The 12663-nt window shown below is 40.2% G+C and overlaps 2 protein-coding genes across 3 annotated transcripts in view; both read left to right on the forward strand.

Moving 5' to 3' along the window:
* The window catches only part of LOC134675239 (nucleoplasmin-like protein), a 201149-nt gene that overhangs the window by 103062 nt on the left and 85424 nt on the right, over positions 1 to 12663 (forward strand). The window lies entirely within an intron of this gene.
* Positions 1 to 12663, forward strand: part of LOC134675251 (uncharacterized) — a 41655-nt gene that overhangs the window by 15400 nt on the left and 13592 nt on the right. The window contains exons 16-19 of the mRNA XM_063533469.1: positions 58 to 142; positions 501 to 690; positions 855 to 1016; positions 1379 to 1501. Coding sequence (XP_063389539.1) covers positions 58 to 142; positions 501 to 690; positions 855 to 1016; positions 1379 to 1501 — 560 coding nt within the window. The remainder of the gene's footprint in view (positions 1 to 57; positions 143 to 500; positions 691 to 854; positions 1017 to 1378; positions 1502 to 12663) is intronic.

The following is a 12663-nucleotide window of genomic DNA, read 5'->3' on the forward strand; positions in this document are numbered from 1 at the left end:
AAACTATTATATTTTTATTATGTTTAGTAAAATTGATTTTGACTCGTGTTTTTGCAGCACGAGTTGTACGACGAAGAATGCGGCGCGGACAACCCGCTGCGCTGCGATGCGGGAGACCTTACTTCACGTCTTGGCACTATCAGTAAGTTTAATAGGCTATTATAGCTCACAACTACATCAAACTCTTGTATCAGAGGTTATTCCACATTCTACATTTCTAAGACAAGTTGTGATCTATATTACATATAAGGACTATAAAGGGCTATACAAGCGTTCGTAATAAAACAAAGACTATTACTTACTCATGGACTCTTTGTAAAGCTACTTTGTTTATTGATGTGAAAGCAAGAATAAGGCTGTTCGTTTTACTCCTTTAACCTCGCAATATTTTCAGTCGTCGGAGCAGGACGGCGGTTGACGGACGCAAACCGTCCACTAGAAGGATCTGAGCGGGCGCTCGCTCCTGATGTTGACTCCGTCTAACAATCTTGTATCTTCAGGTGTTGGAGCAGGACGGCAGGTGGTGACAGACGCAAACCTCCCGCTAGAAGGAACAGCTCGGGCGCTGGGTCGGTCGCTGGTGGTGTTCGCGGCGGGGGGAGGGAGGGACCGGCTCGCCTGCGCCAACATCGAGGAGGACCACGACATCGTCAAATACGTCAACATCCTGAAGCCACCGCGATTCGCCATGTCAGTTCCAAGTAGAGTTGTGCCCTTCTCGAGAAAGTTGTCCGTTTACTGTGGGGAATATTCTCCGTTTCTTATACAAAACTTATAGAACTTTTTCCAGAACTACAGAACAATTTTTATAATACTTACATCACCAAAATGCCATACTTACACCAACCTTTCAGAGGCCAGTTTTTGGCGGAGGTGCGTCGCGTAATGGGAGTGCCACCGTGGCTGCTCTGGGCGGAGGCGCGACGATCCAAGCCACTCCATAGTGGAGCTTGTCTCCAACTGCTGCTGCACTTCTCAGGGCCTAACGCAGCGCGCCTGGAGCAGGACTTCACCAGGTAATACTTACTACCTTAAGAGAGTATTAAGAGTTACGTGCGATACGAAGCTCAACGCAAAGCAGATGCTGGTGATGACGCTGCAGAAATCTACATTGCACTACAAAAGAGACAGAGTATAATTATTACTTCTATAATAGAACATCGTGATGCTTTATCCGAGTCACATTACACTCCTGAATTTAGTGACGTTTTGGGGGAAAGTCCCGTGTCTCTACATTAACCAAAAAATATTTCATGGCACATAATGAGCTTCTGATCTTCCAGGCATAAGTATTTTCACAAGAGGGATCTACTCGTAACTGAAGCTCAGGGTATTAATTGTAAAAAGTCTTAGCACTTATTCTGTTTGCGTTTTGCAGGTTACTAGCGACGGGTCGGCTGGACTCGCCCAGCATCTTCATCCCGGGGCACGTGGACTCCAAGAGGAAGCGTACCACGTCCTACAGACAGTGCGGCGTCGCCGATCCTACTGACAGACGTACGTTTGTATATATATATATATATACCTTCTAGTTTCGGCTCACAAAAAGCTGGAAGTAGTGTAACCATGCAATGTTTGGGCTATTTGAAACTGTGCACACAATACGAGCCCCGATGCATATGTTTTCGTCAGGTGACCCCATTTTTTGAGGTTCTCGCGTTTGCTCAAAACTAATGTTTTTGTTTAATAATTACTAATATTTAATGCTTATACTAATGTAATTAAATTTTATATGGTAATACTCTGCAATAACTAAATCCAAATAGTCATATGCCTTATGGGAATATGGTTCAGAGCCGGAAACCGCTACCAACTTTTAGTATGTTGTTGGGCATGGCATTGGGTCTCCAAAACTGCCGGGAGACGGCGGCGCCGGCCATCTACTTCAGCGGAATGACGTCATCAAAATGACTCCCGCTTCGTTGCGAATATTGCATACTGCACCTAAACTATGCATAGCACATACACGTGTGGGGTATTAAATGAAAGCCAATTAAATAAACTATATTTTATTTATACAAAGTGTATCAAAATATACAACAGTTTCTGAGAAATTTACAAAATAATAAAAATTACGTAAAAAAATATTCGATTATTTGGGTTTTACAACCAAACCAAAAGTCGGACGATAAAGCAATGTACTACAACATTAAAGATGACGTCTCAAGCCATACACTGATATCAATAAAATCAAAATTGGACCAAATATGTGGAAATTATGCATCAAAATGTAGATATTTGCCCATACAAATGCATAAAAGTTAAAAAAATCCAAATTGGTCATTTTCAGGATAATCCGCATAAGCTTCTAGTATGTTATTAGCAATATGACCTGGATTCTAAAACTGCCGGGAGACCATCTTTATTGTCCCCCAGTCACGAATTATGACGTCATACAAATAATCACTGCCGAATTTCGTAAAATGTAAATTATAGCTATACTATGAGTCACACATACATGTGTGTTACATGTAATGAAAGGTTATTAAATTTAGTATGATTCACCTAAGCATTATTTGTAAAAAAATGTACGGTTTAAGAGCTAGAAACAAAGAAATACCACTTTTTATGGAAAAAGTAGATGTATATCAATTTTATAGCTAAACTAAAATCGTCAATAAAACGTTGCATATAACATTTAAAAAACCAGTTATTCAACTATACATCACAGTTTAAATTTTACATTTTCAATAAAAACTGTGGAAGTTGTGGAAAAAAAACTAAAGCGCGCCAACAATTCTACCTTAATGCGCTCATATTATGCAAAGAATAGTTCTATTGATCGAGTATTAAATGAATGAACATTACATAAAATACATGAAAACGACATTTTCGAATGGAACCATAATTAAAAAAATAATAATTTACTTGATAAGTAAGCAAAATACTGTTTCTTTAAGTGCATAATCTCCTCCTTTCAAAGTCGGTTTAAATGTGGTTTTTGTGACCTGGGCTACAAAGACAAATAAATTGGCACCTAATTTATAAAAATCAGTTCAGTAGTTTCATGCAAACGGTACCTACACATGCACGCATAGATAGCAAATTCTGCCGTAGTCGGACAAAAAATTAAAATTCAATAATTAGACCTTTACTATTATGGCCTGGCGTGGCTTGGCATCAAACGTTGAAACCCTCAGGCCGTAGATGTTAGCAGGCCTAGCGGGCGTCGCCTCGATGAGTTAGCAAGATGCCTTATGGAGGCTTCGAAGGACCAGAGGGGTGACCTGTATTTCAGAGGATCAGAGGGAAAATTCTGCCAGCCTTCTCAGCTCAGCCTTGAAACCCTTGCACCACTCAAGATTCCACTTTTATAAGAATACCCAACTGGCGCGAAGTGGCGCAGAATAGGGCAGAGTGACGCTCTTTTGTGTCAGAGGCCAAGATCCTCTTTGCTTTGGGTCACTGAGCCAGTGATGTATGTATGTATAAGGCTAATCGAGGCTTAAATATATAATTATGTATCGCATTAAGTGAACTGATATGGCATTTACCTCGATACGGCATTTTGTATTAGGCATGTACCTACTTACTGGCATGTAACTTTACATTTCTCTAATAATGTAGCGTAAGAGTCTATTTCATATTAATATTTACCGCGACTACAGCAGGAACTGCTGTCTACGTATGTAATTATGTATTTTTTACATGAAACAACTGATCTGATTATGATAAATGAGGTGTCAATTTATTTGTCTTTGTAGCCCAGGTCACAAAAACCACATTTAAACCGACTTTGAAAGGAGGAGATTATGCACTTAAAGAAACAGTATTTTGCTTACTTATCAAGTAAATTATTATTTTTTTAATTATGGTTCCATTCAAAAATGTCGTTTTCATGTATTTTATGTAATGTTCATTCATTTAATACTCGATAATTAGAACTATTCTTTGCATAATATGAGCGCATTAAGGTAGAATTGTTGGCGCGCTTTAGTTTTTTTTCCACAACTTCCACAGTTTTTATCGAAAATGTAAAATTTAAACTGTTATGTATAGTTGAATAACTGGTTTTTTAAATGTTATATGCAACGTTTTATTGACGATTTTAGTTTAGCTATAAAATTGATATACATCTACTTTTTCCATAAAAAGTGGTATTTCTTTGTTTCTAGCTCTTAAACCGTACATTTTTTTACAAATAATGCTTAGGTGAATCATACTAAATTTAATAACCTTTCATTACATGTAACACACATGTATGTGTGACTCATAGTATAGCTATAATTTACATTTTACGAAATTCGGCAGTGATTATTTGTATGACGTCATAATTCGTGACTGGGGGACAATAAAGATGGTCTCCCGGCAGTTTTAGAATCCAGGTCATATTGCTAATAACATACTAGAAGCTTATGCGGATTATCCTGAAAATGACCAATTTGGATTTTTTTATCTACAAATATCTACATTTTGATGCATAATTTCCACATATTTGGTCCAATTTTGATTTTATTGATATCAGTGTATGGCTTGAGACGTCATCTTTAATGTTGTAGTACATTGCTTTATCGTCCGACTTTTGGTTTGGTTGTAAAACCCAAATAATCGAATATTTTTTTACGTAATTTTTATTATTTTGTAAATTTCTCAGAAACTGTTGCATATTTTGATACACTTTGTATAAATAAAATATAGTTTATTTAATTGGCTTTCATTTAATACACCACACGTGTATGTGCTATGCATAGTTTAGGTGCAGTATGCAATATTCGCAACGAAGCGGGAGTCATTTTGATGACGTCATTCCGCTGAAGTAGATGGCCGGCGCCGCCGTCTCCCGGCAGTTTTGGAGACCCAATGCCATGCCCAACAACATACTGAAAGTTGGTGGCGGTTTCCGGCTCTGAACTATCTCTGCGATCGTTTCCCATAAGGCATGGCACTACAATGACTGTTACGGCTAATAGGAAATGTACGCTTTAGTCGGTAGGTTTTTATTGATTTGAAGAGCATTTTGAACTGTTTTAGAAAATACTTATTGCTTTCGTTAAACTAATGCTACATGTTGATGAATAGTGGTAAGATTCAAGTGGTTGGTGGTTGTTCCAGAGCGGCCGCTGTTCGCGCCGCGCCCGTCGAGCGCTCACGTCGCCGCGCCCGCGCTCGCCGTCTGCTCCCTGCTGTTGTTGTTCAACTTATTTATTTAATTATACTTTTATACACGAATATTAAGTAGTTGTTTTATTTCGGACCCGGTCTGCCCGCGGCTTTGCGTAAATATATCGTTATCGTTAACCGCACCACTTTCTCTTAGCGCGAACACAAATTATATAAAGGCTTGGCCACACACAGAGCGCGACGCAGCGCCGCGTCCGCGCCGCGTGATGCCGACGCGAAGCCTGGTCAAACAGGGCGCGCGCCGATCGCGCCGGCCTCACGCTCTCAACACGCCCTCAAGGCGCGCGTGAACGCGGCGCGGCCGCGCGGGAACGCGGCGCACCGCTCGCTGCCTAACGTCCGATCCTACTGATGTGACCTTGCGCGACGCGGCGGGCCGCCGCGTTCGCTCGGCGCAGCGCTGCGCACGCGCCGCGCGGACGTAAGGGGCCGCGCGGCGCGGGGCGCGACAGAAGCGGGGCGTGATACCGGCGGGACGCAGTCTGTTTGACGTCGGTAACCTGTTAGCATGTGCCGCGGTCGCGCGGCGTGGACGCGGCGCGGACGCGGCGCTGCGTCGCGCTCTGTATGTGGCCAAGCCTTAAACATTCCAACCACTACTGTCCCCTATTATGCCCTCTTAGGTAAGGTATTGGATTCACACACTTTATATACAGTGCCGTCTTAAACTATGCTGGAGAAATATTTTACTAATGCCAATATACAGAGAGGAAAATGGGGACTACGTTTGTATGGAGAAGCGGCCGTGCTCTTTCCTCTTAAGAAGTTTTTAGAGTTATCTATGTACATAGTGAGAAGCGCAACAGCTGCGCCGTAGCCTCCCGCCCGCCCTTCATTCCGCCCTGCAGCTAGGATTCCGGGAATCAGCGCCGCAGCGCAGCGCAGGGCGCCGGCACAGTTTCAACACACGAGCTTTAGATAGTTATACAACATAGATGCGCCGCAGAATCCCGCCCGCCCTGCACCGTGCCTTGCAGGTGGCATTCCGGGAATCAGTGCCGCAGGGCGCCGTACTGAAATATTCTGCTCTCAGGTCTGGGTGTACGTGCGTGGGTCGACGGTGCCACGAACACGGGTGGCATGCAGCCCGTACACCCCGTGCGCAGCTTGCGCGCAGCTTCCCGCCCGCCCTTGCCTCACGCCGCCCGCCCTGCAGTTGGAATTCCGGGAATCACTGCCGCATGGCAGGGCGCCGTCACAGTTTGAACATGCCATCAGTTATTCGACATTGTTATCATAGTACCTACTGATACGGATACACTGTATTACTCTGATTTAACTCAAAAGTTAAGGCTTGGCCACATACAGAGCGCGACGCAGCGCCGCGTCCGCGCCGCGTCCACGCCGCGCGACCGCGGCACATGCTAACAGGTTACCGACGTCAAACAGACTGCGTCCCGCCGGTATCACGCCCCGCTTCTGTCGCGCCCCGCGCCGCGCGGCCCCTTGCGTCCGCGCGGCGCGTGCGCAGCGCTGCGCCGAGCGAACGCGGCGGCCCGCCGCGTCGCGCAAGGTCACATCAGTAGGATCGGACGTTAGGCAGCGAGCGGTGCGCCGCATTCCCGCGCGGCCGCGCCGCGTTCACGCGCGCCTTGAGGGCGTGTTGAGAGCGTGAGGCCGGCGCGATCGGCGCGCGCCCTGTTTGACCAGGCTTCGCGTCGGCATCACGCGGCGCGGACGCGGCGCTGCGTCGCGCTCTGTGTGTGGCCAAGCCTTTAAGCTTTGTTAATTCAATCGTGGTCTAATTTTAAAACAGGTGCCATCAATGTTTACTCGTACAATAGGTAGAGATTCTACCCTGTGTGACCTGCAGAAGACGAGGCAGTTATTTTCTAAATTTTGCTATTAATTCAGGAAAAATAAATATAACAGTGCGTTACTCAAGCAACTTCCTGCGTTGCAAACTAGCTTTCTACCCGCTGTACTATGGTCGCCGGTCTCCCCTAGGTATCTCGAGGGCTCAGTTCGGAGTGAACTACGGGTATCATGAAGCTTACTGCCATGTGTATAAACTATGACACTGCTCCTGTATCCTATAATATCTCTCGATGCCCAGCAACAGCGCAGGCGACCGCGGGGCAGGGGTCGCAGGAGCGGGGGGAGAGCAGCCGGAGGAGCTCCGCGAGAGGGGTGCAGGCAGGGTGATCATAGCGACAGCGGGGCCAGTAAGTAAGTAGGTTCCGCGGAGATTACGGGGGTGGCTTGCAGAGCGCATGTACACATCACGCATGTGCATCGATTTATTGGTTGCACCTAGACTATAGTCTTTTGTTCCGGGTAGTACTTAGGTACAAGGTACAGGATTACCTTCCTCGTCCTTCGAATTTCTCTATAAGTACCTACCTACTGCCTGACAATATAGCCCTTGTTGCAATTGATAAGGTTTCCGAAATGGTCATGCAGTATGTAGGTATTCGACGATTGAACAGTCGTGAATACTGACCACTCAGAGAAGCGTCCGGCCAAATATCTGAACAAGTCAAGACGAAGTGCATGTTCCTCAGATATTGTGTTTGACGTCCGATAGGTACATACATATATATATATCTATCTGATGGCGACTGTACCTCCTATGTAAATGAATTGCATTAATATTACCATAATCAATTAGAATAAATCTGCTGATGTAATAATTGATGCCAACTCGTTTCGGCGTCAATAAGATTAGCGGCGAAAGTTGTGCCGGTCCGGCCCGGCTCGGCTCGGCCCGGCTCAGCGCGGCGCGGGAAACTCATCATACACTTCTTGTAGGTAGAGTAGATGTAGAGTTGACGAGTGGGAGACTATATATGTGAGCAGCCCATTTCTATGAGTTATGTAACTTTATATTCAAGCTGTGTATAATTTTGATGTTCCATACATAGGTAGCCTACTTAGTTGGCAAAATACTCTGTCCGCGGATCGGGTGGTCTTATGTCAGATTAGCGTATCGGAAAGGACTATTATGTGCATGTGATGTGCAAATAACTATTGTGTGTGAGTTATGGACATGGATAAATAAGTATGAACGTTTCCTATGTTAACGTATCTATTTTTTATACACATACCGTCGTCTCATTTCCACATTAGGTACATATCTTAATTATTCTGCCGCTCATTGTGCAGGTTAATTTGTCTCATACATAATATATATTTATATTCCATTCCACTTCATTAGGTCCATAATTAGCCAGGCCACCAGGCCATGCAGTTATGTGATTGTGTGACTCTACCTGATATAAGAATAACAAACAATAAACCAATTCAAAATGAGATTGTTTATTCATTCCCACGAAAATTTAACTCAATAAAGTCATTGTCACAAAAATAAACAATGCAGACAGCCTACCGCGAATACCGAAGTTCGCAAATTGCGGGCATCTTTCTCTTTTACTCCAATTAGAGTGATAGTGGAGTGACAGATAAAGAAAGATTCCTGCAATTTAAGAACTTCGGTGATCGCTATAGGCTCTCAGACACGCATGCCGCCTGTTGCTTAAGTACTATTAGTCCTGCAGCGCTGGCTATATTTTGAGCCCTAACTTAAAGTAATATTAAAGTCAAATTTTTTGTCGCTTACGAATGCTGTTTTAAGATGTTAATCTTACATTTTGTTTTGTGTCACAGATATTATTTGCTTTTTAAGTTATTTAATAATTTGTGGTAATTATTTCTATTTTGAATTACTTTGGAGAAAAGAATATTCGAGAGAAAATATGTAACTGTGTCGCATTTAGGATAGTTTTTTTAATGTAAAAACATAGTTTGTGTCAATTACGTCCATTGCAATCGGATACTATGTCATACTATTCAGAATTACTCAAAAAATAATTAAAGTTAAACGAAATTGCTGACGTCGCATTTAATCATGTCAATATGTACATTACATGTTTTTGTGTCTTATTGAGGCACAGCTTCATAAGATTTTTGATATTTTTGTTCTAACAAGCTATTACCATAACAAAAGAATATTAAGGTTACTAGAGTTCACACCTTATTAATATAAAAGGCGGGATAAATAAGAAATATGAATTTGTGTCAGTTTCAACCATTGCATAAACAAATAATACAAAAATAATGTTCGCGTTCATACGACGCTAGCGGCTGGCTCTTAACGGGCAACGCGGGCCGTGCACGGGGAGCGGGGGGCGGGCGCGGCGCGACCTTGGCGTGGCGGCGGGTAAGGGCCTCTCTCTAAAAACCACACGTTGCGTACGTAACGCATGTTTACTTCGCCTGCGCGCCAAATTAACGCAACTTATGCAAATTTATACTACTACAAAAAGAACTTATAAATATTGTACAATGTCACCATTTAGCAAAAGAACTGTAAGTAAGTACATCTTATTGCGAGAATTAAGGTCTGTTTATATCTATACACATTACGTTTACGCATCATATACTTGTGACAATGACAGGGAAAAGGTACCATATGAGTAAAATTTGCTTATTAATACCGTGACTTGAGGTAACTTTCATTCTTTGATAAAAATATTACTTCTTGAACTTAATTTATATTAATGTTATCAATATTTTGATTTCTATATCTAATATCTAATCAAGTCTAACTTCAATATATCTTAATTATATGGACTAATAAATTTTAATATAAACATTTTTTTTTCATTATAAATAGCACAAACCAGTCTTTCCATACTTAACGTAAATTATGCACATAATTTTTTTAATGTATTTTTTTGTTCTTAGCATTTTTTTACAATAGATATTATTAATTACACGTATTGAGGTTATTTAAAGCCTGTTTATTCTTATGTTTTGAATACATTTACCTTAAATAATAATTACCAACACTTTTGATAGTTCAAGCTTCTTGGATAATACCTTTGGGTTCAATTGGCGTAAAGGACATTTTGGCGAAAATAAGTTATATCCACTACCGTAGCCTCAAAGGGCTTAACTGACAAAACGCCAGGATATCTTTCCAGGAGAGCCAAAAATCAGTCTTGTTTTGAGAAAAAAATCAGACACTTTTGTTTGTTTGAATTAACTGATACCTGTATGTGGCTTATTCCTAATTTTTTGAGGTCTTTTAAACTGATTTCTTGAATACAATGCTTATTTACGAAAATAGCATGTCCGTTACGCCAAAAAACACGACTATTTTTAAAAAGGCGTCCCTTACGCCTCTTCTTTGGAATATTGGCAACTTGCATTTAGGGAACACTATACTTCTAGTACTATACTTTACATTTTTTTTCCGAAAAATTATAGAGATGTATTCACTGTCAAGTTTTCCCCATTTTTGTTATTTTGGATACTTAAACGTGGAATAGGTCGTTTTCTTAGCCACAAAAACAATTTTTTTTTATTTGTTTATATTACTTCAAGTATATTAATTTAATTTAATTTGGTAGGTGAGAAGAGATCTCTGCTAAAAACAATTGAAAACCGAAGGGGAAACATGTTGGGGCACATGATACGTCACGATACTTACATAAACTCTATAATTGAAGGCAGAATAGAAGAACAGAGAGGCAGAGGAAGACCAAGACGTGCATATATTGACCAGGCCAAAGAGAAAATTAATGTAGTGACGTGACGCATCAGGAGCTCAAAACAGTGGCAGAGAAAAGAACGGAATGGCGAATACTCCACCGACAAGAGCTAGGCTATAATAATACTTCAATTTAATTTGTTCAAATACTATGAAGTATTTGAACAAATTAAATTGAAGTATTATTATTATACATTTACCCTAAATAATAATTACCAACACTTTTGATAGTTCAAGCTTCTTGGATAATAATTACCTTTGGGTTCAATTGGCGTAAAGGACATTTTGGTGAAAATGAGTTATATCGACTACCGTAGGCTCAAAGGGCTTAACTGACAAAACGCGATTTTTCAGGAGAGCCAAAAAACAGTTTTGTTTGAGGAAAAAAATCAGACCTTTTTTGTTTGTTTGAATAAACTAATGCCTGTATGTGGCTTATTCCTAACTTTTTGAGGTCTTTTAAACTGATTTCTTGAACTTACAATACAATGCTTATTAACGAAAATAGCATGTCCGTTACGCCAAAAAACACGACTGTTTTTAAGAAGAGCGTCCCTTACGTCTCTTCTTTATTGTTTACCTTATTAGAAAAAGGGCGTAAATGTACTAAACTTTAAACTGTTTTAGTACCATTTGGCGTAAATCCAATAATTTCGTTGTAATATTGCCAATATTGCTACTACTTGCATTTAGGGAACACTATACTTCTAAGTACTTACTATAATTTACATTTTTGACCCGAAAAAATATAGAGATGTAGTATTCACTGTTAAGTTTTTCCACATTTTTGCTATTTTGAATACTTAAACGTGGAAAAGGTCGTTTTCTTAGCCACTAAAACAATGTTCTATTTATTTGTTTAGGTATATTACTTCAGCAGAATCACTGCTGTCCTACCATTGATGTATATATTGATATACAACAATTTCTAACAAATTAATTTAACTATAGAAAGTATCATGCGTTAATTCTGTTTGTAATGTTAATTAGATTATAAATTTTACTTTTACATACTAAAATACTATTAGGTACAATAGTAGTTTAGAAATTTCATATGCCTATTCAGTAAAACTTAATGAATATGATCGCATATTTATGACATTACATTAGAGTAGAAAAAGGCCAGGCTTACGTACTTCTATGGATTTAAATGCAAACGTTAATTGAACTAAACAGTAACTTTCATAAGGGTAATCCTGTAAATTAGGGTTTAAACAAAAAAGTATTAATGATACGTTTTAATCAATAGGTATTACCAATGACCCAGTCACAAACAAAACTAAAAGTTATCAGTCTTACCTTAATTAAACGCCATAATTATCATTTGAATACAGTCATGTTTTATTATTTTTATAAATCTGATGAAAAAGTACCCACTAGTTCAGTTTAAATTGTCAAAATTTAGTAACCCTATAAATAAAGCAATGAGCACATGAGCAGGTAATGCAAGTACCTACTTAATAAAAAAAATCACAAGGAAAGTATAACTAGCTCATCCCACTTAAACACAAAAAAACAACAATTATAAACCCGAAATTATACATAGTATGGGGGCGTATCTCGTACATTGAATTATCTAACACTCGTGTAAACATCCATTAGTTGTGGGCGTAACGTACATTTAGCACTGAAAAAGCGCAAAGAGGCGTAACGGACAAAAAATTACCACATATTTATTTAATAAAATTTCCGATGCAAAAGACATCCACGCAAATCGTACACAAAGTTGGGAGTTACGCCAAAATGTCTCACATTTTTTTTTTGAATTGGCAGATACGGCCAAATGCGTTGGAAAATTGTGTTCAAGCATTGATTTTTCATAGTGCTTAACGGACAATTTTTTCAAGTTATCGAGACGTTAAATAATTGCAGTGCATTTTCGCAATTTTGTCCCTTACGCCCTTTGATCCTACGGTAGTCGTTATATACAGTTTTGTTCAGAATTCCAAGCGCTTTCGTTCGATATCTCTTAAAAAGTTGCCTTTACGACCCAATTTTTGCACTATAAGCTTGCAAAAACAGCTTGTCTCAATGGTAAATTACCAGTT

Source organism: Cydia fagiglandana, chromosome 21 (genome assembly GCF_963556715.1).
Source record: "Cydia fagiglandana chromosome 21, ilCydFagi1.1, whole genome shotgun sequence".
NCBI lineage: Eukaryota > Metazoa > Arthropoda > Insecta > Lepidoptera > Tortricidae > Cydia > Cydia fagiglandana.